Raw genomic sequence first — 26541 nt, 5'->3', positions numbered from 1 at the left:
ATGCCCAACAGCAGCTCAGTGAGTGAGTTCCTCCTGGTCGCATTTGAAGACACACGCGAGCTGCAGCTCCTGCACTTCGCGCTCTTCCTGCATTTCGGCATCTACCTGGCTGCCCTCCTGGGCAACGGCCTCATCCTCAGCGCTGTAGCCTGCCACCACCACCACCACACCCCCACATACTTCTTCCTCCTCAACCTCAGCCTCCTCGACCTGGGCTGCATCTCCACCACTCTGCCCAAAGCCATGACCAATGCCCTCTGGGACACCAGGGCCATCTCCTTTCGAGGATGTGTTGCCCAACTCTTTCTGTTTGTCTTCTTGATTGTATCAGAATTTTATCTTCTCACCATCATGGCCTATGACCGCTATGTTGCCATCTGCAAGCCTTTGCACTATGGGAGCCTCCTGGGCAGCAGAGCCTGTGCCCAGATGGCAGCAGCTGCCTGGGGCAGTGGCCTTTTCAGTGCTGTCCTGCACACAGCCAACATGTTTTCCCTGCCCCTCTGCCACGGCAATGTTTTGGACCAGTTCTTCTGTGAAATCCCCCACATCCTCAAGCTCTCCTGCTCAGATTCAGACTACCTAAAGGAAGTTAGACTTCTGGTGGTTAGTGCATGTTTAGCATTAATTTGTTTTGTTTTCATTGTGCTGTCCTATGTGCAGATCTTCAGGGCTGTGCTGAGGATACCCTCTGAGCAGGGCCGGCACAAAGCCTTTTCCACGTGCCTCCCTCACCTGGCTGTGGTCTCCCTGTTTCTCAGCATTGCCATAGTTGCCTTCTTGAAACCCCCCTCCATCTCCTCTCCATCCTTCGACCTGATGTTGTCATTCCTGTACTCAGTGATACCTCCAGCAGTGAACCCCCTCATCTATAGCATGAGGAACCAGGAGCTGAAAACTACACTGAAAAACTGATTCTAGTGGTAATATTTACTTAGCAATAAATTGGCTATCTCACTTTTCTAGTTTACCTCAAGTTAATATCAGGCAATTTGTGACCTCTAGGTATAGCATTTGTCCTTGTTTCAGCTCGGATAGTGTTAATTTTCCTCCTAGTTGCTGGTAGGGTGTTATGTTTTGGCTTAGGATGAGAAGAGTGCTGATGACATGCTGATGTTTTACTTGTTGCAGAGCAGTGCTTACACCAAGCCAAGTACGTTTCAGCTTCTCACTCTCTCCTGCCAGCAGGCAATCTGGGGGTGCAGTGGGAGCTGGGAAGGGGGCAGACCCAGGACAGGTGACCCAAACTAGCCAAAGGAACATTCCATACCATCTGACGTCATGCTAAACAATAGATAGGGGTGGCTAGCAGGGGTGGGAGGGCTGGACTGCTCGGGGTTAGGCTGGGCATCAGTTTGTGGGTGGTGAGCAATTGCACTGTGCATCACTTGTTTGTACACATTATTAGTAGTAGCACTATTATAATCATTGTTGTTGTTATTATTGTTATTATTATTTTCCTGTCTTAATAAACTGTCTTTATCTCACCTCACAGGCTTCACTTTCCGTTTCTCTCCCCCATCCCAGAGGGGCAGGGGGGAGGGTGAGCGAATGGCTGTGTGGTGTTTAGCTGCCGGCCGGGTTAAACCACAATAATCCTTTTTAGCACCCAACGTGGGGCTCGAAGCATTGACATAACGACAGATCGGACCAGAATGTGTTAAACTAAAATTGGTATAACCATTAGACCTGAATAATAGTTGCTAGTCACAATGCTGATTGCTTTAATATCAAGTCTTCTGCACCTGTTTTCCAAACTGAGTTTTATAGCACATTACTTTCTGTATGTGCTCCCTGTCATGCTGTTTATCCTTTCCGGGCCCTGGTTTAAAATTGTTATGGTACTGTGCGGTGTAACAGTGGCTTATGACATGAAGAAATTTCTGGTCATGACCGTAACCTGGTATTTGTACTCAGCACTGTCGTCAACTCTGTACTTTGGAAACCATATCTTGGAAACTATTAGCAATTACACCTACTGCCTTTTTTTTTTTTTTTTTTTTTTTTTTTTTTTTTTTTTTTTGTCAGGGAGCCAATGTGTAGAGGGGAAAGAAGGAGACATTTTTTCCTACTCATTCAACCTTCCTTTCTCCTTCACCTCCCTCTTACCCTCCGAGCTTGGTACGATAGTTCTCCAAGATGTTGAATATCCTTGGGACACTCAGATGAGCATGTTCTTGTTGTTATGTCTCCTGAATGTGCTTCAGGTTTTGTTTAAGGTTAAACAACCACTTAGGAATTTTATCCAGAGATCTGTCCTGAGGCAGGATACTTGTGAGTGGCAGGGAGTGTGGGAGGATACGGGCAGGTTTCTAGAGCAGTGGGCACCTCCAATGTTTTGGAAATTCTCCCCTGAACAACTGCAAAATCCTAAAAAAACAGGTAGAATGCTTGAAAAACGGGTGTCATGACTCCGACAGTTCCAAAGTGACACAAATCACTGTAGTGTGCTGGGATCTGGCCCACAACTATCAAGCTGCAATTGATACTACAGCAGCTGCCCCAGGCAGCTGCTTTCTCAATGCTGTCCTGCACACGGCCAACACATTTTCCCTTCTCCTCTGCCAAGGCAATGCTGTGGACCAGTTCTTCTGTGAAGTCCCCCACATCCTCAAGCTCTCCTGCTCAGAAGCCTACCTCAGGGAAGTCGGGGCACTTATGTTTAGTGTTTCTTTACTATTTGGTTGTTTTGTTTTCATTGTGTTGTCCTATGTACTGATCTTTAGGGCAGTGCTGAAGATACCCTCTGAGCAGGGCAGGCACAAAGCCTTTTCCACATGCCTACCACACCTAGTCCTTGTCACCCTGTTTGTCAGTACTGGGATGTTTGCCTACGTGAAGCTCCCCTCCATCTCTTCTCCCATCCTGGACCTGGTGGTGTAATTTCTGTACTCGGTGGTGCCTCCGGCTCTGAACCCCCTCATCTACAGCATGAGGAACCAGGAACTCAAGGATGCAGTGGGGAAACTATTTGGATACCTGTTTCTTCATCATAAATAATGTGCCTGTTATACTAATTGGACTCACTGGTTTTCCAGAAAACTCTTAACATTGTTTCTTCTAATGAGTTTTTATTATTTTTTTTCCTACATTTTAATATTTTATTTATATTATTCAGTGTTGTGGTTCATCCCACCTGGCACCTAAACACCGCACAGCCGTTTGCTCCCCCTCCCTCTCTGTGATGGGGGAGAGAAATGGGAAAGTGAAGCCTGTGAGTGGAGATAAAGACAGTTTATTAAGACAGGAAAATAATGATAACAATAATAATAATAACAATAATGATGATATTAGTACTACGAATAATAATGTGTACAAACAAGTGATGCACAATGCAATTGCTCACCACCTGCTGACTGATGCCCAGACTAACCCCAAGCAGTCCAGCCCTCCTCCCCATGGCTAGCCACCCCTATCTATTGTTTAGCATGATGTCAGAAGGTATGGAATACCCCTTTGGCCAGTTTGGGTCAGGTGTCCTGGCTCTGTCCCCTCCCAGCTCCTGCTGCACCCCTAGCCTGCCCACTGGCAGGACAGAGTGAGAAGCTGAAATGTCCTTGGCTTGGTGTAAGCACTGCTCTGCAACAATTAAACATCAATGTGTTATTGGCACTCTTCTCTTCCTAAGCCAAAACATAGCATTCTACCAGCTACTAGGAGGAAAATAATTCTGTCCTAACTGAAACAAGGACAGTGAAGAAGGCATTAAATGTCTCTGCTTTGGCTATATCATTGTCTGTGAGGGGACATTCCCCGTCAAGTTGCGAACTTATGTTTTCTTTGGTTCTCCTTTTTCTGTTAACTTATCTAAAAAAAACCTTTTTTATTGTCTCTCACAAACATGGCCAGCTTCAACTCTAGTTGGGCTTTGGACCCACAAATTTTCTCCCTACAAACATGAACAGCATCCCTCTATTCCTTCCTCATCACCTGACCCTCTTTCCAGCAGCCATACAATTTCTTTTTCTGTCTAAGCTCCAGTAGAAGATCCCTGGTCAGCCAGGCCAGTCTTCTGCCCCGCCTGCCTGCCTTCCGATATTTTGGTATAACCTGATCTTGTGCTTTTAGGAGGCAGTGCTTAAAGATTGACCTGAAACACTGATGGACGGCAATGCCTTCAAAAGCAGCTACCCAGGGGACCTTGCTGACTAGTTCCCTGAGCAGCCTGAAGTCTGCTTTGCCCATATCCAGGGCTGAAATACTGGTGGCAGTTTTCCTTCTGTTGCCATAAATTCTAAACTGAACCACTTCATGGTCACTATGACTGAGACGGGCACCAATTGCCACATCTCCCACAACACCCTCTCTGTTCTCCAGTAACAGATGAAGGAGGGCACCTTTCCTAGTTGGCTCCCTTAGCACCTGCACCAAGAAGAGATCATCTAGGTGCTTTATGAACTTCCTGGACTTGCTTGTGTCAGCTGTGTGGTGATCCCAGTTGACGTCGGGCAAGTTGAAATCTCCCATAAGGACAAGGGAGTTGATCTCAAGGCATCTCTTAGTTCTGCAAAGAATAATTCATCGGCATTGTCATCCTGGCCGGGTGGTCTGTAATAGATTCCCACAACGGCATCCCATTTATCTGTTCATCCCTTAAAGTTGATAAGGCAGCACCAGGAATGTGTCACAGAAAGGGATGGTGAGGTCACTTCTGCTTGAAGTAGGTGGCAGGTAACCCTTGAGTTCTCCCTGGGAACTGCACTTTTGGGCTGACATCTGGCAGTGGCCCTGCTAGGCCAGCACAAGGCACCTGCTTGGCATGCTGACAGGGGGATTCCCTCTGCCTACACACCTAGGAGGACCCAGACAGAAAGAAGGCCCCCAGATGGGTTGTCCTGTCCCTTCTGCTTGAGTCCATGGCTGGGCAGCAGCAGGCACAAGGCTTGGCTGTGTGTAGCCAAGAAGCTGCAAGGCCAGCAGCAGGCCCCTGGCTTGGAAGGTTCTGCTGAGGTGACTTGTGTCTGGTTGGCTGAGAGGCCGCAAGGAGCCTGCTGGGTTGGGATGCCTACTTGAGGAGTGGTTTCCACCTTGATGGAGCTTTCTGTGGTAGTAGGAAAGAGCAGGAGAGAAAAACTTGCCAAAATGTGTGCCCAGGAATGTTGGCAATGGCCATGAGGAGGAATAAATGTCCAGTGGAACAACTGGTCTCGCTGATCTAGTCAGAGGCAAAGAAGGAATTAAGTACCTCATCCATTACGTTATCTCGAGATCTTCACGAGATTTCCCGCATATCTAATAAAGGATGATGGTTCTCCTTAATCTTCCTTTATTTATAGTATTTTTATAAACAGTTTTTCATTGTCTTTGAGAGTCACAGAGAGATTGAGCTCCAGCTGGGCTTTGGCCCTTCTATTTTTCACCTGCACAGCCCCATAACATTCAGGACACAGCTCCAAACTGACAGCATGCATGAGAAGGAAGCACAGAAGAGGTGGAACCTGGCAGCTTTCCATTCTCTTCTGTGGCTCTGTGCTGCAATGCCATTCAACTGGTTACTCCTGTATTTTCCAAACTTTCCTGATGCTGCTGTCTTCTCAAAGATAGCACAATCACAGGCAAAGTTTGAACTGTCTGCCTGTAGACATGAAGAGCTGACAGAATGGAGCATCAGTGTGGGGCAACCTTGAGAAACTGCAGGATTTTGCCTACAGAAACCTCTTGGCATTTACAAGGAGAAGAACCCCATACTGCACCACAGGAAGAGAAACCCACACATCAGGGCAGAATGGAACCTTGCTGAGTGAACAGTGGCCAGGAGGAGGAGGGCCTGGGCACCACAAGGGATGCCATGTGAGCAGTGGTGCCTGCTCATCAGCAGCTAGGCCAGTTTCCCACAGAGCTCCCTTACGAGGAGCATGGCCAACAAGAAGATCTGAGTTATGAGACTCCTCAGAGATCTAGTGTGGTACTACACAGAAGAGGGTCTGCAGCCAGCAGGAAAAGACATACAGGTCTAGGAGTCCCTCAGACAGCCTGGTGTGGGGAGGATCAAGGGCTCTACCAAGGCTGAAAGTCTCAACAGGACTCAGGTCTTTGTGTCCATGGCTATGGCTGTTGTCTCTGCTACTGACGCCTATGAGGAGACAGCTGATTGTTAAAGCACCAGGGCCTCATTGCCTCCTCGCCCCCACCCATGAAGCAGGCAGGGGTCGTACCATTCTCCTGCACTTGGCCATGCACATCCCCATCTCCTACTGCCCCACAAAGAGCCCTGAGCAACCTGTCAAGGGAAAGGATCCCCCTTAAAATGGGTTGGATGTCAAGTCCTGGCCCTTGTGCTTGGTGAAACACATCCAGTTTGCCTACACCTCAGTGTCACCTTCACATTGCCTTTGTCTCCTTGTCCTCACTGCCTCCAGGGTTCTGCTCTAACGAGCTCCAAGAGAGGCTGTGTCAGTGCTGGCCCTCAGGGGGACACTGCAGGAAACTTGCCTCTGACTTGCACTTCTGGAGAGCTGTCTTCAATTGTGTCTGAGTGCCTGAGGTTCGTGGGCTCATCAGCAAAGCCCCCATAGGGGTGATTGCAGTGCCTTGGGCTGATTCTGTGCTGCTGAGCTGGGCTGGGCTCGTGGGACAGAGAAAACTCATTTCAAAAGTGTTCCTGTTGCAGAGAGACAGCTGTGCCCAGGAGCAGCTCCACTGCACAGCGCAGTAGGGCTGGGGGCTCTGACCGCAGCTGGCACACAGAGAGGAGGGAAGGAGAGAGGGCTCGGAGGAAGTTGGCAGTGGGAGGATGCTGAGAGCTGCCTGCAGGAGAAACCTGCACAGCCCTTGACAAGGTAAGTGCCTGGCTGCAGGGCCATGCAGCTGCAGGTCCTGGAAGGGTCTTCCGCTGGGTGTTGTTTCTGGGAGGGCAGTGGGCAATGCAGTAGGCTTTGAGAGTCCTGCTGGGTTGCAGTGCAAGGTGAGAAAGTCTGGCAGAAGCCCCTTGGAGTGTCATAACCCAGCTGCTCTTTTTAGCCAAGAGTTGGGTGTCCAAGTCTCCTCCAGACACTGCAGGGGATGCAGATTGGGTATTGGGACGCCCCAGATTTCGAATATCCAGCTCTGTCCGTGGGGCATTGTCCTGGGCTGCATTCTTCTCTCCCGCAGGATGCAGCTCTCTCCTGGCATCCTTGTGTTATCCAGATACTTCAAAGAAAAGACACCTCCGTACTAACATGTCTGCGCTGCTGGATGGCTGTCTGTGGGCAGCTGGAGTGAGGACTCTGCAGCCTTTGCGAAGAGGGAAAAGCTGAGATCCTGCTCATGCACTTAGGGATAAGGTGAGGATTCTGTCCATCTGCACTGGGGTTTGAGCTTCTTTGCTTTAAGCTGTCTCCACTTCTTTGGAAACGCAAGAGTGTGATTGTTCTACTAAGCATAATAAAATCTGACTCGCTCTACAGTGTGGTTGGAGGTGTTCTTTGCAACAACCCTGCAAAGTTCATGGATCTCATAAGTGGACTGAACTTGAGTTTCCCCCTTGTTCCTGCTTTCTGACTGCTTCACAGAAGGAAGGACACCTCTAAAGGCCCCAGCAATCCACGCTTGCAGTGCCAGTCTCACCCAGCATCAGCTGGGACTCAAGCGATAAAGCTGCAGAAAGCTCCTTTTGCAAAGAGAGGCTTCAGATGAGAGTGCTCTAAGGCTTGTAGTAGGTTTTCCTCAGAGAATTGTCTTCTAAACTTTTTCTGCCTTCTGCTTCTCTACAGACAACTCTTCAATGTCAGAAAATGCCCAACGTCAGCTCAGTGAGCGAGTTCCTGCTGCTGGCATTTGCAGACACACGCGAGCTGCAGCTCCTGACTTTTGGGCTCTTCCTGGGCACCTACCTGGCTGCCCTCCTGGGCAACGGCCTCATCCTCACAGCCATAGCCTGCGACCACCGCCTCCACACCCCCATGTACTTCTTCCTCCTCAACCTCGCCCTCCTCGACCTGGGCTGCATCTCCACCACTCTGCCCAAAGCCATGGCCAATTCTCTGTGGGACACCTGGGCCATTTCCTATCAAGGGTGTGCTGCCCAAGTACTTTTTTTAGCCTTCTTTTTTGATGTAGAGTATTCCCTTCTCACTGTCATGGCTTACGACCGCTACGTTGCCATCTGCAAGCCCCTGCACTACGGGAGCCTCCTGGGCAGCAGAGCTTGTGCCCAGATGGCAGCAGCTGCCTGGGGCAGTGGCTTTCTCAATGCTGTCCTGCACACGGCCAACACATTTTCCCTGCCCCTCTGCCAAGGCAATGCTGTGGACCAGTTCTTCTGTGAAATCCCACAGATTCTCAAGCTCTCCTGTTCAGATGCCTCTCTCAGGGAAGTTTGGGCACTTGTGTTTAGTGTTTCTTTAGCCTTTCTTTGCTTTGTTTTCATCATGTTATCCTATGTGCAGATCTTCAGGGTAGTGCTGAGGATTCCCGCTGAGCAGGGCCGACACAAAGCCTTTTCCATGTGCCTCCCTCACCTGGCCGTGGTCTCCCTCTTTGTCAGCACTGCCATGTTTGCCTATCTGAAGCCCCCCTCCCTCTCTTCCCCATCCATGGATCTTATTGTGTCAGTTCTCTACTCAGTTGTTCCTTCATCAGTGAACCCCCTCATCTACAGCATGAGGAACCAGGAGTTCAAGGATGCAGTAAGGAAACTCTTTGGATACATGCTTCTTTGCAATCAATAATGTTTGTGAGTTCCCTGATTATTTCAGGAACTGTGAGGAAAATTTTTGTTACTATATTTCTCTATAAATATTTTCTACATTTTTTTTCTTTTGATTTAAATTATGTTATCCTTAACCTGCTACCTGATTTTCTTATTTTTATTTTTTCATTTATAGTGACCCAGTCATCTAATTATTGAAAGAAGCAGGTTATGTAGAGAAACATAATAAATTAAAAACAAAAACAAAACAAAACAAAAAAAAACATCAGAACTACATTTTATCAGCTGCCATCTCTTTCCATCCCCTCTGGAGCTGGGGTAGCAGCCCCAGCACACAGGAGGGGCTCAGGGCCAAGAGCCCAGCTGCTACATGGAGTTTGGGTGGGGGCTGTTGCTTCTCTGGAGCCATGGCCATGGCCAGCAGCAGGACGTGGCCTTGTCACTGCTGCTCTCTTTTGGCTTCCAGTGTGTTCTCCTGTGGTCTTTTATTCGGATAAGCTGTCAGATCTCATAGGCCTTGGTGACAGTCCTGTTCTCTCCGCACTGGCATCCCTGTGACTGCAGACAGCAGCAGGCACTGTGCAGCCCTGGGTTACAGCTGGCCTCCCAGATAGCACCACAGTAACAGGAGGGTCTTGCTCTGGGCAAACCCAGAAGCCTGGACGCCTCTCCAAAGCAGCTGCCAGGAACATAGCCAAGAGGTTGCTCCCTGCTCTTCTGTTTTCTGGGGTTCTAGTGCCGGGTTCTTCACCTGGGACTCAACAACCCCAAACAGAGCTACAGGCTGGGAGATGAGTAGTTGGAGAGCTGCCTGGCAGAGAAGGACCTGGGAGTACTGGTTGATAGTCGACTGAATATGGGCCAGCCGTGTGCTCAGGTGGCCAAGAAGACCAACAGCATCCTGGCTTGCATAAGAAGCAGTGTGGCCAGCAGGTCCAGGGAAGTGATTGTCCCCCTGTACTCAGTTGAGGTACTGAGAGGAGAGTGATGTAACCACTTGAGAAGCTAAAGTCAGAAGGAAAAGCTGAAGTGACTTGGAGTATTAATGGGCCCCACTGAGGGCTGTTACTAACAAAGCCTCCCCAGGGCCTTGTTAGGGCAGAAAATTGGAGGCCATGGTTACAGACAGGCAAAGCACTGTGCTGAGAAAAATCTTGGTTGGTTTTAATGAAGCTGAAGGGCCAAGGCCTGACCACGGCCACTGGGAGAGGAGACCCTGCACACCCATGTCTGGCTCAGGGCTAGTCTTGGGGTCTGTGGGATGTGGTGGGTAGTGTGATGCTACTAGAAGAACTTCATTTTGACACCTCCGCAGCCCTGCACAGTGTTGCAAGGAAGCAATGCCAACTGTCAGCATGCCAAGCAGGTGCCTTCTGCTGGCCTAGCAGGGCCACTGGCAGCTGTCAGCTCAAAAGTGCAGCTCCCAGGGAGAAGTCAAGGCTGACCTGCCACCTCCAGACACAAGTGACCTCACTGTCCCTTTCTGTGACACGTTCCTGCTGCTGCCCTATCAAGTACAGAGACAGAAGTGACCTCACAGTCCCTGCCACAGTTATGATCCTCCTCCTGGGGCAGGAGATGCTGAGGCAGAGCTGAGCTCCTCAGAGCATTCCCACCAATCTCCTCCTTGTGGCCCACAAGCTGATCAGATCAGGATGAGCAAGAGAGTAAAGATAAGGAAAAAGGGCTATGGGCTGAGTTTTGGCTTGAAGGGATACTTTGAGGTCAGGCATAAGAGTAGTGGATTCCTGTCAGGGTGTGGAGTAGCATTTAGAATTGACAATTAATGTCAGTGATTAAAGTAGTGCAAGGGCTTTACATGACTATTTTAAGTCAGTGTTACAGCAAAATCAACATTGCCTGAATGTTCGAACCTCACAGAAATCATTAATTTCTGCTGGCCAAACCCCTTTTCCCTCTCTCAAGTCTCACATCTCTCCTGGCCAGGCTTCTCCTGACTTCCCCATATCAGTCATCTTCCTAGGGGCAGCTTTCTGATGGCTTTCATGATCTCAAAGTATCTGCCTCACATCTGTTGGCTACTCCTTTCTTGAGACTGACATGGCACCTAAGTCAGGATGGAAAAGAACACAAAGGCTGTAGGTAAACCCTGCACAATGTGCCCAGCAGCTCTTGTACCACCCCAAAATTTTGTTTCCTGCCTCCAACTTTTAGATATGGAATGGTTTCTGTGCACCCAGGCTATCTTTTCCAAACCCTCATGCATGGTTCAGTTTGCCCCAAGCGTCTTGGAGGCAGTGGCCCTCTCTGTGTAGAAAACTGAAAGCAGTCCTAAAGAATGACTTCAGGCAAAAGCTGACACCTCTGACATGACAACCCCTACCCAAGACCTCTTCCTCTATGGGGCCTACCAGGTACTTAGAAAGAGCCGATCTCAGAAACTACATGCACAGCAAGTGCCTTCTGCTGCCCTACCATGGACACTGGCAGATGTGAGCCTAAAGGCACAGATCCCAGCCAGGAGTCAAGGGTGACCTGTCAGCTACTTCAGAAAGCAGTCACCTCACAGGCCATTTAACAGCCATTTGCTTCCTGCTGGACTTAGTGTTTCTGAGGCACCACTGAGCTTATAATACCACACCTACAAAACACCCCCTTTTTGGGCCAGGACCTGCCCAGGTAGAAATGATCTGTTTGTGATCCTCCAAGTTCATGGCACACCTGCTGAGCACCCAGCCTCTCTGACACTCAGGAGCCAGTTCTGTGCCAGTCCTGTGAGGTGCTAGGGCAGGAGGGACCTTGCAGGCAATGTTCCAGCCCCATGCCTGTTGGCGGTCTCTCAGCTCCTAGTGCACAGTGAAGATCACGCTTACATCCAGAAGTTGTGTGCCTGAAGCCAGCCTACAAGACACTCAGGGGAAGCATCCTTGCATCCCCAGCCCCAGCCGGTGGTGCTGCTCTGCAGAGGGAGGGGGCTGTGGTGCCCAGAGCATGGGGGCACTCTGCAGGGCTGTGCTGGGCAGGCTGGGAGGCAGACCCAGCTCAGGGGGTCACTGCCATTGCCCCAGGGCTGCAAGGAATCACTCGCCAGGCTCCTTTGATGGGGCTGCTGCGTGCCCTGGGGCTGCAGAGCTCTCCTCTGCCTGCTCACAGCAGATTGAGCACTTGAGCTCTGCTCAGTCCACCTTGGAGGAGATCCCCCCTTAGGAGGGAAGTGCTGCAGTGGAGGCCAGCTGTGCCACTGCCGTGCCCACTGCCTGTCCCTGCCTGCAGTCCCAGCACAGCCCCACAGCAGCACTGGCACCAAGTGATAGGAGCAGCTGAGCCTGACCCCACCAGCAGGGCTCAGCAGGAGAGGGCAGCAGTGGCAAGAGAGCAGCTCTGCATGCCCCAAACGCTGGTGTTCCCTGGCCATGCTGCTGGGATGAGACTCTTTTCCTCTGCACTCCTGCACATGGGCACTGCCCCTGCAGAGCCAGCACTGGTCTCAGAGGAAGGCTTCTCTCTGTAGATGTCAGAGACTGATTTTTTAAAATGTGATTTGTGCTTTGGACTCTGGTTGTCAAGCATGTTGTGCTTTATCCTGGCAGACAACTCAGCACCATGTAGCTCATCCTCATCCCTGAAATGCTCATGTGTTGAGGTAAAGATGGTTTGATAGCAAAGGAAAGGAAGAGATGTTGCTGCTGCTGCTGCTGCTGATGATGATAATGTAGTTTAGTAAATCAAGCGTTGCACAGTGCAATTGCTCACCACACACTGATACCCATCTCGTCCCCAAGCAGGGGTCCCCCTGAACCTGGCCAGCCTGCCTCAGGATCTCCTGTGTAGGTCCTTTGACCTTACTTTTTTTTACGTCAAAATCAGAGGTGGTGGGACTTCATTCAGTCCACAGATGTCCACCATTATCTTCCACTCCCCATTAGAATTTTGCACTGTTCATATGGGACTATTAAAGGGTGAGAGAGCCTTGCTGATCACTCCTTGGCTCTCCAGTCAATGAACCAGGTCATGCATGGGAATCAGGGAGTCTCTGTTAGTGCAATACTGCCTCAGGTGCACTGTTGTGGTAGCGATTGGCACCTGCTGCTCATTGGCCATCAGCACCTCCAGAGCAGAAGGGCCCTGTGAGAGAGTGGGCAAGGTAGACAACTGTTTAAAGGTAAGCCTTTGGATCTTTGAAGTACCCTTTCCTGAAGGAGTCTATACTAAGGATGCACAGAGCTTCTGGGCCAGTCTCAAGGGGTTGCTTTTGCCACTCTTTCCCATTAGACTCACAACAGCGTCCAATACAGTTGACTACTGGGATTCTCCCATCATTCCAGAAATACAATTGGGTTCTGGCCCTTTTAGCTTGATGGCATTACACTACACTGTGCATTGGTGTCCTTTAAAACCTAACACCTGCTGTGGGTCTGATGTGCCAAGTGAGTAATCCTCAAAGTCCAATACACCCAGTTGCCTCCTTCCTCCCCCTGGTTGGAGGTAGAACCCCTCTAGTCCCGCTCATAGTATTCATTACTCTGTTTGGAGGACTGCCCACTAGAAACAGGAGCAGCAATTTTCTCAGAAGAACCACTTTTTGTGAATGTTTTTCCTTGTGCTTCATGTATCCATGCCTCTAGGATGGAGGTAGATTTTCCATCCCATTTTCTCATGGCTTCTCCGTGATCACACAGTTAAAACCACAGAGCTGCACGTGGTATGTACCCACTATATCACCTTTCTTGAGTAGAGGGACACTTACACCTGAGAGCTGAGGTATTGGTTCGTACAGGTAGGGAGGAAGATGTATTCTCTTGTAGTTCTTGGACCTACTCAGACAGTTTCTCCATTGACGAGACACAGGTTCGTAGGGAAGAAGAGAGACTTTCTTTGTACTGTAGCTGGCTAGCCGATTCATCCACCATGGGTTCCTCTTGGACTTTCCTGGTCATTACTGCCAACGAATTGGCATATGATTATGGTGCGCTCTGTACAAACTTCTGTCACATGGGTCATGTGCAGTTGACTTTATCTGGATCTTTGGACAGCTGTTAGTTTCTAGGTTTCTACAAATCGCCTTCAGCATGGGTAATTCCCTTAGGTACAGGATACCCCTGTGCATGGTGGTCCACTTGCCTGGTTGACATAGAAGATCTTCCTTCAAGGGATACCTTTCTTTCAGGCCTGAGAGGATTAAGTTCCTTGTGCCCTTTTCCACTGGCTTTCTCAATCACCTCTCACCTACAGGAGGATCCCAGCTGCTTGGCTTCCCTGCCCTCTAAATCCAGACTGTTAGCCCCCTTCTCTCAGCACTGGAGCAGCCAGCTGACAATGTGCTCACCGAGATGATGGCTAAAATATTTTCCCATGTCTCGTAGCTTACACTGGGATAGGGATCACATGGTTTCTGATGCTTATATGACCTCTTCTTCTTGGTCATCCTGCTTCCTCTTGGTCATCCTGCTTCCATGATGGACCAACTTAGGAGAAACCTGCCTCTTCTACTTCCTCCACCTTTCTTGTCTGGGTGCCTGGGTTTCTTTCCTTTCTAAAGAAAAACTGACTTTTACACCCATTGTTTTCTCCTGCATAAAGACGCAACCGATACTGGCACAGGCTGGTTCTCTGGCCCAGCCACGGGGCCCATTGCAGGTGCTGGAGTGGCTACAGGGCCCATCGCTGGAGTTGTTCTGCCTGCAGGGCCTTTTGGATGAGTTGGAGTGGCTGCAGTGCCTATCATAGGTTTGGGAGTAGCTATAGGGCCTGTCACGGTTGTCAATTTAACTTTGGGCCCACCTCAGGAGCTGGAGTGCCTGCAGGGCCTGTTGCAGGGTTTGGAGTGGCTTTGGACAGGCTATATGCCTGTCCTGGAGGAGAAGGGGGAAGTGCAGGAGAAAGGGAGAGGGAAGAAGTGGTGAAAAGCATCCCCCACTGTCCATCCCAGTTCCACCCACCCTGCATAGGTTTACTCCCCAAGGAGAAAAGGCAAAGAGTTTAAAAGAGTGTAATTCTAAATAATTTCTAAGAGATGAAGAGATGGTTCCTGAGGTATGGAGGCAGCAATTATTTTATCCTGTCATAAGTCAGAGTTATCCAATACAGCAAAACAGTAACCTTAAACCAGCCCCCAGAACTGATAAAGAGCACACCATGGATGACAATTAGTAATGTGCTGTACAACACAATTCTGAAAACAAGCACCACAGACCCCAGATCAAAAATATCAATACTGTGATCAGCAACTGTTAAACTGATCTAATGCTTTTAACAATTTACTTTTAAAACGCTGTGGTCAGATCTGTCATCTCAACCTTTGTGCTCCATGCTAGGCACCAAAAAGCCTTGCTGTGGTTTGACCCAGCAGGCAGCTCAGAACTGTACAGATATTCATCCAATGGGCTGCAGGAGAGAAGAAGGAGAAAAAAAAAGTAAAAGTTTATGTGTTGATATAAAAGCAGAGTAATAGGACACAAAGAAAATAATAATAAAAACAACAATAGCAATAAATTGTTATTATTATATATTTTTATTAGTATTAGTATTAGTATTAGTATTAGTATAAACACAGATATAATTATTATTATGGCCAGGCACAACAGACCCACAAAATGTATCAGGCTCTACTAGACACCAGTGCACAGAGTACCCTAATGCCATCAAGCTAGAAAGAGGTAGAACCCACCTGTATTTCTGGAGTGACAGGGGGATCCCAACAGTTAACTGTACTGGAGGCTGAGGTGAGTCTAACTGGGAAGGAATGGCAAAAGCACCCCATTGGGACTGGCCCAGAGGCTATGTGCATCCTCGGCATAGACTGCTTCAGGAGAGGGAATTCAGAGTTCCAAGAGGGCACCACCGGTGGGGCTTTGGCAGTGCTGCCTCGGAGACAAAGGACATGAAACACTTGTCTACCTTGCTTGGCCTTCCACAGAACCCTTCTGTTGTGGGTTTGCTGAGGGGTGAAGAACAGCAGGTGCCAATGGCTACCACGGTGGCGCACCTGAGGCAGCGTTGCACTAACCGAGACTCCCTGATTGCCATCCATGAGCTGGGTCATCGACTGGAGAGCCAAGGTGTAAATGTAGAGCTTGGGAGCGTGCTTTAGTGATGGACTTGTCAGCACTAAGGTAAAGTTGCCTGACCTGGGAGACACGTCCCAGAGTAGTGTAAGGCACAGTGCAATTCTTTTTGCCTTCTGTATCTACAGCACAGGAAGTAGGACTTTGCCCTACTCTATTGACTAGGCAGGTCTTTTCACATTACTCAGTTTAGGTTTGTGTGGCTGGAAAGGGACAATTTCCCCAAAGATGCCAAGCTCATGGGTACAGCTACAGACACAGGAAGATTATTTTTCTTTTCACTTTTCACCCTGAGTTTTCCACAGAAGACCAAAGAGACACCCTGGATGTCCAGTTGTATACTAAGATTCATTTAGAATTTCTCAGGATCCAACAGTCATTTCAATTTTATTTTATTTTATTTTATTTTATTTTATTTTATTTTATTTTATTTTATTTTATTTTATTTTATCTTATTTTATTTTATTTTATTTTTTTCCCTGATTATCTTAGAAAGGTTTTCATGTGCTGAACTGTGCTACAGTTACAGGGACAAAGACCACTGCTGACAGTGGAGGTGTCAGACCTCCAGACTCTGTTTTTCTTCCCAATGAAGGTCTCCAAAGAAGTACCTCTGGATCAATAGCAATAGGAGAATGATACTCAAAACTGAAATGCAGAATAATTCAGCCTTTAAAACAAAAAAAGATTTGTATTAGCTGTTTTTTTGAAATCTTCTTCCTTAACTACTTCATGCAAGCTCTGCTATTAGGTGTATAAGTCTTGAAGTCATGAAGAAACCTATGCAAGAGATGTCAGGAGTTTCTGCGTTTTAATGAGTACCATGGTGTATTTTGGTGCTCAGTCTGTGAAGTTCAGGTCCTGAGAGGAGAATAATGCAAGTGCTAGAGAAAGTGAAGTCAGGAGGAAAAGTTGAAGTGACTTGGAGTATTAATAGGCCCCACTGAGGGCTGTTACTAACAAAGCCTCCCCAGGGCCTTGTTAGGGCAGATAATTGGAGGTCATGGTTACAGACAGGCAAAACAATGTACTGAGAAATGTCCTGGTTAGTTTTAGTGAAGAAGAAGAACAAATGCCTGATCCTTGTTACTTAGAGTCCTTTTATGCACAGGTTTCAATTTTTTTCCTAGATCTACTTTTATGGCTGGTTTCCATTCTCTATTCAGAGGTGGCCACTGACTCCAGGATGCCCTGGGGTAGCTGAGGAACTCAGATGGGACAAGTGACGTGAGGGAGCAGTTTTGAAGCACGAGCTTGGGGTCATGAACTGAGGCTGGGCCCTACAGGGGCTGTACAGGGCTGCTAAGCACAGAATCATAAAACTGCTCATGTTGGAACGGACCTTAAAGATCCTGTGGTTCCATAAGTTTCACAAACACACAAATCTCAAGCCTGTGCCACACTGCTGCTGGCCTAGGCCTTTTACTTCAGACGTAGGCCTTTTCCCGCAGCATTTACCATGTTGGTCATGGCACAAAAATGCTGTTTCTATACCAGCGATCTGGAGTCTCCTTCATGTGAGGCCACATTTCAGTGTCCTTCGTGCTGCTGGCAGGATTTTGTCTCATGGATGAACTGGATCACAGAATCCCAGAATCATCTAGGCTGGAAGAGAGCTCCAAGATCACCTAGTCCAACCTCTGACCTACCACTAACAAGTCCTCCACTAAACCATATCACAAAGGATCACTGAGTATTCTGAAGCCCAATACCATGCTACTGTTGTTGTGATGATGATGATGATGATGATGATGATGATTATTAATATTATTACTGTTATTATGACTTAGCCTCTGAAGCACAGAATCGGAGAATCATACAACGGTTGAGTTGGAAAGCACCTCGACGATCATCTAGTTCCAACCCCCCATAGGCAGGGACACCACCCCCTAGATCAGGTTGCTCAGGGCCTCATCTAACGTGGCCTTGAACACCCCCAAGGATGGAACATCCACAGCCTCAGCCACAGCATTCAACTCCCTGGAATGCAAGTCATCAAGTCCCATAGACTTGTACTTTTTGAGCTTCTTCAGGTGGCCTCAAACCTTCTCTTCACTTACAACAGGTGGGAATTTGCACCCCCCAGCCTCAATCTATGGGTTCAGGGAATGAAAGACTTGTGAAGCCTGACTGGCAGGGAAGATTGAAGAAAAGATGTTGTTGAGTCCCTCAGGCTTCTCCATGTCTGTCATTACCAGTTCACCCTTCTCATCCATCAGAGGGGATACACTCTCCTTGGCCTTTCTTTTCTGAGCAAAGTACCTACAGGATCTCTTCCTGTTATGCTTTTCATCCCCAGATAAGCTGAGTTCCATCCATGCCTTGGCTTTCCTTATCCCATCCCTGCACATCCAAAACTGAAACATGTGAGAGGGCCTGGAAAAAGTAACCCTGGATCCACAGAAGCCACTTGGGAAACAAAACTTGTAGGTTGGAAGCATGATTTTGTGGAGGTGCAGAGCTGATGGGCACATTGCTCAGGATGCGCCTAAAGATTTTTGTGTCCTTTTCCCTCCTGACTACAATGCCACTTCCTTCTCAGGAATGGAGGAGCCAACAGAGGTGAGACAGATACACTGAGATGGTAAATGTCATCAGAAAGCTGACCCCAGTAAGATATGGGGAGGTCAGGAGCAGCCTCGACAAGAGGCATGTGAGATTTTGGGGTGGTAAGAGGAGCACTGGCGAGAAGAAATTAATGATTTCATAGAGGTAAGAGCATTCATGCAATGCCGGTAGTACAGTAACACTGACTTAAAACAGTCATATATGGCCCTTACTTTATTTGAGCTAGTAATTTTAATGCTAAATAAACCTAAATGCTATTACAACAAACTGAAAGAAATCCATTTTCTCTCTTGATAACCGTAATCCTTTCACTTAACACTAACATTAAAATGCCTTATTTAACCCTAGACTCCTTGACAGACAAAAAACACCCCTAAACCACAGAGCTTGTCCATACCTTAACCACAGACCTGACAGCACAAGCAGAACACCAAAAACTCCTACTAAAACTTGGCTTAATCTCTAACCCAGAAAGTGAAAAAGAGATACCGAAAGGGCTAGAGAAAGCTCAGCTCTACCTCAGGATCTCCTGCCCCAGCAGCAGGAATGTGACTGTGGCAGTGACTGTGAGGTCACTTCTGTCTCTGCACGTGATAGGGCAGCAGCAGGAACGTGTCACACAAAGGTACTGTGAGGTCACTTGTGTCTGGAGGTGGCAGGTCAGCCTTGCCTTCTCCCTGGGAGCTGCACTTTTGGGCCGACATCTGGCAGTGGCCCTGCTAGACCAGCAGAAGGCACCTGCTTGGCATGCTGAATGGGGGATCCCCTCTGCCTCCAGAGCCAGGACGACCCAGGCAGAAAGAAGGCCCCCAGATGGGTTGTCCTGTCCCTTCTGCTTGAGTCCATGACTGGGCAGCAGGAGGCACAAGGCTTGGCTGTGTGTAGCCAAGAAGCTGCAAGGCCAGCAGCAGGCCCCTGGCTTGGAAGCTGCTGCTGAGGTGACTTGTGTCTGGTTGGCTGAGAGGCCTCAAGGAGCCTGCTGGGTTGGGATGCCTACTTCAGGAGTGGTTTCCACCCTGACGGAGCTTACTTTGGCAGTAGGAAAGAGCAGGAGAAAAAAACTGCCACGAAGCATGCCCTGGAATGTTGGCACTGGCCATGAGGAGGAAGAAATGTCCAGGGGAAAAAGCTGGTCTTGCTGCTGGAGACTTAGGCAAAGAAGGAATTAAGTACCTCAGCCTTCACCTCCTTTCTTGTCACCAGGTTGCCCCCCACATCCAATAAAGGATGATGATTCTCCTTAATCCTCCTTTATTTGGAGTTTATATATAAATAGTTTTTGTTTCTTTGACATAAATATACACATGGAGTTCCAGCTGAGCTTTGGCCCTTCTAATTTTCACCTGCACAGCCCCATAACATTCAGGACACAGCTTCAGACAAACTGAAAGCATGCATGAGAAGGAAGCATGGAAGACATGGAACCTGGCAGCCTTCCATATCCTGTGCTTCTGTGACTCTGTGCTTCAATTCCATTCAGCTGGTTACTCCTGTGTTATCCAAACTTTTCTGAAACTCCTGCTGCTGTTGTCTTGTCAGAGACAACACAATCACAGAAAGGTTGAACCATTTGTGTACAGACATTAACAGCTGAGAGAATGAAACATCAGTGCGGTGCATACAAGCAGTGGTGCCTGCTCAGCAGGAACCAGGCCAGCTTCCTACAGAGCTGCCTTATGGGGACCATGGCCACCAAAAGATCTGAGTTATCATACTCAGCTCAGCCCTGGTGTTACACCACACGGACAAGTGCCTACAACTAGCTGGTAAAGAGGTGAAGGTCTGGGAGTCCCTAGGACAGCCTGGTGTGGAGAGGAGCAAGGGTTCTACCAAGGCTGAAAGTCCCAACACTGAGGCCTGACTGAAACTCACTGCCACTGAGGCCTGTGAAGAGACATCTTGATAATGAGCTGTCGTGGTTCCGCTCGAGTGGGCAGTCGAGCTCCACCACAGCCGCTCTCTCACTCCCCCTCCTCAAAGAGGAATGGGGAGAAAATATGTGAAAAGGGCTCAAGGATTGAGATAAGGACGAGAAAATCATGCAATAATTATTGTAACGGGCAAAACAGACTCGGCATAAGGAGATAGTAAGATTTATTGCCTACAACTAACAAGCGAGAGAAGTGAGAAAACAAAGGAAAAAAAAACAAAAGCACCTTCCCCCCATCCACCCTCTTCCACCTCCTCCCCCCGAGCGGCGCAGGGGAACGGGGAATGGGGGTTATGGTCAGTCTACAGCACTTCTTCTCTGCCGCTCCTTCTCGGTCACTCTCGTCCCCTGTGCTGTGGGGTCCCACCCACGGGATGCAGTCCTTGATGAACTGATCCGGCGTGGGCTTCCCACAGGCAGCAGTTCTTCCAGAACTGCTCCAGATATGGGTCCGTACCACGGGGTCCATCCCTCAGGAGAAAACTGCTCCAACCTGGCTCCCCTACGGGCAGCAGCTCCTGCCAGATCACCTGCTCCTGCGTGGGCTCCTCTCCACGGGCTACAGGTCCGGCCCAGAATCTGCTCCGGCAGGGGTCTTCCACAGGCGGCAGCCTCCATCGGTGCAGGGCCACCTGCTCCACCATGGTCTCCTCCACAGGCTGCAGCGTGGAACCCTGCTCCACCGTGGTACTCCATGGGCTGCAGGGGGACATCCTGCTTCACCATGGTCCTCACCACAGGCCGCAGGGGACTTCTGCTCCGGCGCCTGGAGCACCTCTCCCCCTCCTTCTACACTGACCTTGGCGCAAGGCTGTTCCTCACTCCTCTCACTCTCCCGGCTGCTGTGTGGCGCAGCGTTTTTTCCCTGTCTTAAATATGCTCTCACAGAGGCGCAAAACAACATCGCTTATTGGCTCGGATCTGGAAAACAATGGGGCCCTTCCCAAACATGGGGCAGCTTCTAGATCTTTCTCACAGAAACCACCCCTATGGCTCCCTGCTACCAAAACCTTGCCACGTAAACCCACTACATTCCACCCCTCGCCTCTGTTAAAAGTATATTTAAGACTACTCACAACATACTCTTACTTTACAATTATCACAACAACCTTCACAAAATTCACTTAAATCAAAACGAAAAAGAATTCACCACACCAAAGTAAACATAACATCATCACAGCACCGACAAGGTGGACATTTTACACACACACCACCCCTCGTCCCTTCACCACACTAACATATCACAGTTACTGCTTTCTTAAATTCTTCACAACTTGTACATTCCTAACAATCATCCTGCACATATTTTTGCCCGTTACTTCTACTAACTATCATCCTTATCTCAAATTCCTTGAGCCCCACGTTGGGCGCCAAAAAAGACTGTCGTGGTTCCGCTCGAGTGGGCAGCCGAGCTCCACCACAGCCGCTCTCTCACTCCCCCTCCTCAAAGAGGAATGGGGAGAAAATATGTGAAAAGGGCTCAAGGATTGAGATAAGGACGAGAAAATCACGCAATAATTATTGTAACGGGCAAAACAGACTCGGCATAAGGAGATAGTAAGATTTATTGCCTACAACTAACAAGCGAGAGAAGTGAGAAAACAAAGGAAAAAAAAACAAAAGCACCTTCCCCCCATCCACCCTCTTCCACCTCCTCCCCCCGAGCGGCGCAGGGGAACGGGGAATGGGGGTTATGGTCAGTCTACAGCACTTCTTCTCTGCCGCTCCTTCTCGGTCACTCTCGTCCCCTGTGCTGTGGGGTCCCACCCATGGGATGCAGTCCTTGATGAACTGATCCGGCGTGGGCTTCCCACAGGCAGCAGCTCTTCCAGAACTGCTCCAGATATGGGTCCGTACCACGGGGTCCATCCCTCAGGAGAAAACTGCTCCAACCTGGCTCCCCTACGGGCAGCAGCTCCTGCCAGATCACCTGCTCCTGCGTGGGCTCCTCTCCACGGGCTACAGGTCCGGCCCAGAATCTGCTCCGGCAGGGGTCTTCCACAGGCGGCAGCCTCCGTCGGTGCAGGGCCACCTGCTCCACCGTGGTCTCCTCCACGGGCTGCAGCGTGGAACCCTGCTCCACCGTGGTACTCCATGGGCTGCAGGGGGACATCCTGCTTCACCATGGTCCTCACCACAGGCCGCAGGGGACTTCTGCTCCGGCGCCTGGAGCACCTCTCCCCCTCCCTCTACACTGACCTTGGTGCAAGGCTGTTCTCTCACTCCCGGCTGCTGTGTGGCGCAGCGTTTTTTCCCTGTCTTAAATATGCTCTCACAGAGGCGCAAAACAACATCGCTTATTGGCTCGGATCTGGAAAACAATGGGGCCCTTCCCAAACATGGGGCAGCTTCTAGATCTTTCTCACAGAAACCACCCCTATGGCTCCCTGCTACCAAAACCTTGCCACGTAAACCCACTACAGAGCTGTTCTTTAGGAGCTGCAGACAGGGAGATGTCCCCGGAGCTGTCCCCATCCCCAGGAGGTTTCTGCAGGGCAGAGCTGGGCACACAGCAGGTGGGATGGGGGCTGTGAGCATGGACGGGAGGAGACGTAGGGACAGCAAAAGAGCTGCTGGCAGAACAGCTGCAGGCAGCAGGGACATGGGCAGGCAGTGAGAGGGAGCTGCTCCCTCCCTGCCATCCCCTGAAGTGCAGGCGCCTTCCTCGCAGCAGCCCCTGGTCTCCTCTCTTCCCCTCACAGCTTCTGCCACGGCATGTATAACCTGGGGGGCTGAGAATATGGGGTGTCTGAACCCTAAATCTCTGTGTCAGTAGACACATTTGCTGCAGACCCCCTCTACCTTCCTCTGTGGAAGAAGGCACAGAATCAGAGAATCATAAAATATCCTGAGTTGGAAGAGACCCACAGGGATCATCGAGTCCAACTCCTGGCTCCACAGAGGTCTTACCCCCAAACTCCTACCATATGACCAGAAGCACATTCCAAATGCTTCTTAAACTCCAGAGCTCTTGTCCCTCTGCTGTCTGTGCAGGGCAGATGGCACAGGGCTATGAGAACAGGCGGTACCTCACCGACACCGCAGCCTCTGCACTGGGTTGGATCCGCCCTGCCTGCCCGTGCCTGCTTCTCTCCCTTGCCCAGGGTGCCAGCTGGTGGTGCCTGATTCTGACAGGGAGTGCTGTGCACGAAGGGTGAAGCAGGAGGGGATGCTCCCTGTTTTCTCCAGCCAGACACTCATGATCCACCTGCTGGTTTTGTCTCCTGGGTATTGAACAGGGAAGATGCACACAGGGTCACACAGCCAAACACCCCTCACTCAGCAGAGGGAGCCACTGCCCAGGAACCTTCCCTCTTGGAACCTCGAATGGAGCAGAGTAGGCTCATTGGGAGCTGCTGGGCAGAGGAGGCTGCAGTGTACAGGACACTCAGCAAGCAGAAAGCAGGGCTCCAGACAGGGAGAGACACAAAGATCCTCTTAGAAAGAGGGAACGTAAGATTTTAATTGGGGATTAACTGATTTTTGCTCACAGTCTTTACTCATAACACACGGTCTCACTCTCTATATATGTTTTGTTTCTCATTTCGCAGTCTCCTTGACCAAAGTAAGCAAATGCCCAACATCAGCTCAGTGAGCGAGTTCCTCCTGCTGGCATTCGCAGACACACGCGAGCTGCAGCTCCTGCACTTCACACTCTTCCTGGGCATCTACCTGGCTGCCCTCCTGGGCAACGGCCTCATCCTCAGCGCCGTAGCCTGTGACCACCGCCTCCACACCCCCATGTACTTCTTCCTCCTCAACCTCGCCCTCCTCGACCTGGGCTGCATTTCCACCACTCTGCCCAAAGCCATGGCCAATGCCTTCTGGGACACCAGGGCCATCTCCTATCAAGGCTGTGCTGCACAGGTTTTTCTGTTTGTTTTCGTGATTGGGTCAGAATTTTATATTCTCACCATCATGGCCTACGATCGCTACGTTGCCATCTGCAAGCCCTTGCACTACGGGAGCCTCGTGGGCAGCAGAGCTTGTGCCCAGATGGCAGCAGCTGCCTGGGGCAGTGGCTTTCTCAATGCTGTCCTGCACACGGCCAGTACATTTTCCTTGCCCCTCTGCCAAGGCAATGCTGTGGACCAGTTCTTCTGTGAAGTCCCCCACATCCTCAAGCTCTCTTGCTCAGACTCAGACTATTTCAGGGAAGTTGGGCTCATTGCCTTTAGCTTCTGTTTAGGTGTTGGTTGTTTTATTTTCATTGTGGTGTCCTATATTAAGATCTTCAGGACTGTGTTGATGATGCCCTCTGAGCAGGGCAAGCACAAGGCCTTTTCCACATGCCTCCCTCACCTGGCCGTGGTCTCCCTGTCTATCAGCACTGCCACATTTGCCCACCTGAAGCCCCCCTCCATCTACTCCACACACGTGGACGTGGTGGTGACAGTTCTGTACTCGGTGATACCTCCAGCAGTGAACCCACTCATCTACAGCATGAGGAACCAGGAACTCAAGCATGCACTGAAGAAGCTATTCCATTTGTCTTCCAGAAGCAGTTAGCTACAGCTCTTCTGTTACAATGGGAAAAAGTCACAAAAAAAAAAAAATAATGCCATAGAATCATAGAATATTCTGAATCATAGAATCATGGAATATCCTGAGTTGGAAGGGACTCATAAGGATCATCAAGTCCAGGTCTACCCAAAAATTCAGACCATATGACTAAGGGCACAGTCAAAATGCTTATTAAACTCTGACAGGCTTGGTGCAGTGACTACGTCCCTGGGGAGCCTGTTCCAGTGTGCGACCACCCTATAAGTGAAGAACTTCTTCCTGATGTCCACCCTAAACTTCTCCTGCCTCAGCTTGATGCCATTCCCTTGGGTTCCATCACTGTTGATTACGGAGAATAGATCGGCTCCTGCCCCTCTGCTCCTCCTCATGAGGAAGTTGTAGACTGCAATGAGGTCCCCCCTCAGCCTCCTCTTCTCCAGGCTGAACAGGCCCAGTGCCCTCAGCCGCTCCTCATACGTCTTCCCCTCTAGGCCCTTCACCATCTTCATCGCCCTCCCCTGGACACTCTCCAACAGTTTAATGTCCTTCTTGTACTGTGGTGCCCAGAACTGCACACAGTACTCAAGGTGAGGTCACACCAGGGCAGAGTAGAGCAGTACAATCTCCTCCCTCGACTGACTAGCAATGCCGTGCTTGATGCACCCCAGGATACGATTGGTCCTCCTGGCTGCCAGGGCACACTGCTGGCTCATATTCAACTTCCTTTCAACCACAACCCATAGATCCCTCTCTGTGGGGATGTTCTCCAGCATCTCATCGCCCAGTCTGTATGTATAGCCAGGGTTGCCCCATCCCAGGTGCAGGACCCAGCACTTGTCTTTGTTAAACTTCATGTGGTTGGTGATTGCCCAGCTCTCCAATCAGTCCAGGTCTCTCTGCAAGGCCTTTCTATCCTCAGCAGAATCTGCAATTTCTCCAAGTCTGGTGTCGTCAGCAAATTTGCTCAGAACACCTTCTAGTCCTACCTCCAAATCATGTATAAAGACATTGAAGAGGACTAGCACTAAAATGGAGTCTTGGGGGACCCCACTGGTGACGATCCACCAGCCTGATGTGGCCCCGTTTACCACAACTCTTTGTGCCCTACCCTTCAGCTAATTGCTCACCCGTTGCATGATGTTTTTGTTAAGTTGTATGCTGGACGTTTTGTCCAGTAGGGTCCTTTGAGAAACTGTGTCAAAAGCCTTACTGAAATCCAAAAAGATCACATCAGCTGGTTTCCCTTGATCGACTAGATGGGTGATCTTCTCATAAAAGGAAATCAAATTTGTCAAACAGGACCTACCCCTCATGAACCCATGTTGGCTGGGACCAGTGACTGCTTTTTCTCCCAGGTGCGCTTCAATAACTCCTAGGATAATCTTCTCATTAATTTTACAAGGAACTGATGTGAGACTGACAGGCCTGTAGTTGACAGGGTCTTCTTTCTTGCCCTTCTTGAAAATTGGGACTACATTTGCCAGCTTCCAATCTACTGGGACCTCTCCAGATTCCCAAGACCATTGAAAAATAATTGAGAGAGGTCATGCGATGACATCAGCCAGCTCTTTAAGCACCCTGGGATGGATCCCATCTGGACCCATGGACTTGTATGGATCTGGGTGGAGCAGGAAATTCTGCACACGTTCAGGGTCAGTTGGGAGTTTGTCATTCACATCAGCATGGTCCTCCAACTCAGGGCACCCAGGGTCCCAAAGCCCATCATCAGCATTGAAGGCAGAGGTGAAGAAAGCATTAAACGTCTCTGCTTTGCCTATGTCCTCGTCTGTGAGGAGACCTTGCCCGTCAAGTAAAGGACCTATGTTTTCTTTGGTTCTCCTTTTTTTTGTTCACATATCTAAAAAAACATCTTTAATTGTCTC

General features: G+C 49.5%; 3 protein-coding genes across 3 annotated transcripts; all 3 read left to right on the top strand.

The window, feature by feature from the left end:
* LOC311216233 (olfactory receptor 14C36-like) lies at positions 1–915 on the top strand (the record flags this gene model as incomplete). Its single annotated transcript, XM_084297781.1, has 1 exon — positions 1–915. The coding sequence occupies one exon, from the start codon at positions 1–3 to the stop codon at positions 913–915; it is 915 nt and encodes a 304-aa protein (XP_084153907.1).
* A 6800-nt stretch (positions 916–7715) lies between these two features.
* On the top strand, positions 7716–8651 carry LOC311216232 (olfactory receptor 14J1-like; the record flags this gene model as incomplete). Its single annotated transcript, XM_084297780.1, has 1 exon — positions 7716–8651. The coding sequence occupies one exon, from the start codon at positions 7716–7718 to the stop codon at positions 8649–8651; it is 936 nt and encodes a 311-aa protein (XP_084153906.1).
* A 14040-nt stretch (positions 8652–22691) lies between these two features.
* Positions 22692–24664, top strand: LOC311216230 (olfactory receptor 14C36-like; the record flags this gene model as incomplete). The annotated part of the gene is made up of 3 exons (XM_084297777.1): positions 22692–22707; positions 23260–23383; positions 23707–24664. 3 exons carry the CDS (start codon positions 22692–22694, stop codon positions 24662–24664), a joined length of 1098 nt encoding a protein of 365 aa, XP_084153903.1.
* Between the last annotated feature and the right edge of the window lie 1877 nt (positions 24665–26541).

Source organism: Netta rufina (assembly GCF_964035555.1).
Source record: "Netta rufina genome assembly, chromosome: 18".
Lineage (NCBI taxonomy): Eukaryota > Metazoa > Chordata > Aves > Anseriformes > Anatidae > Netta > Netta rufina.
This window is presented reverse-complemented; position numbering and strand designations above follow the sequence as displayed.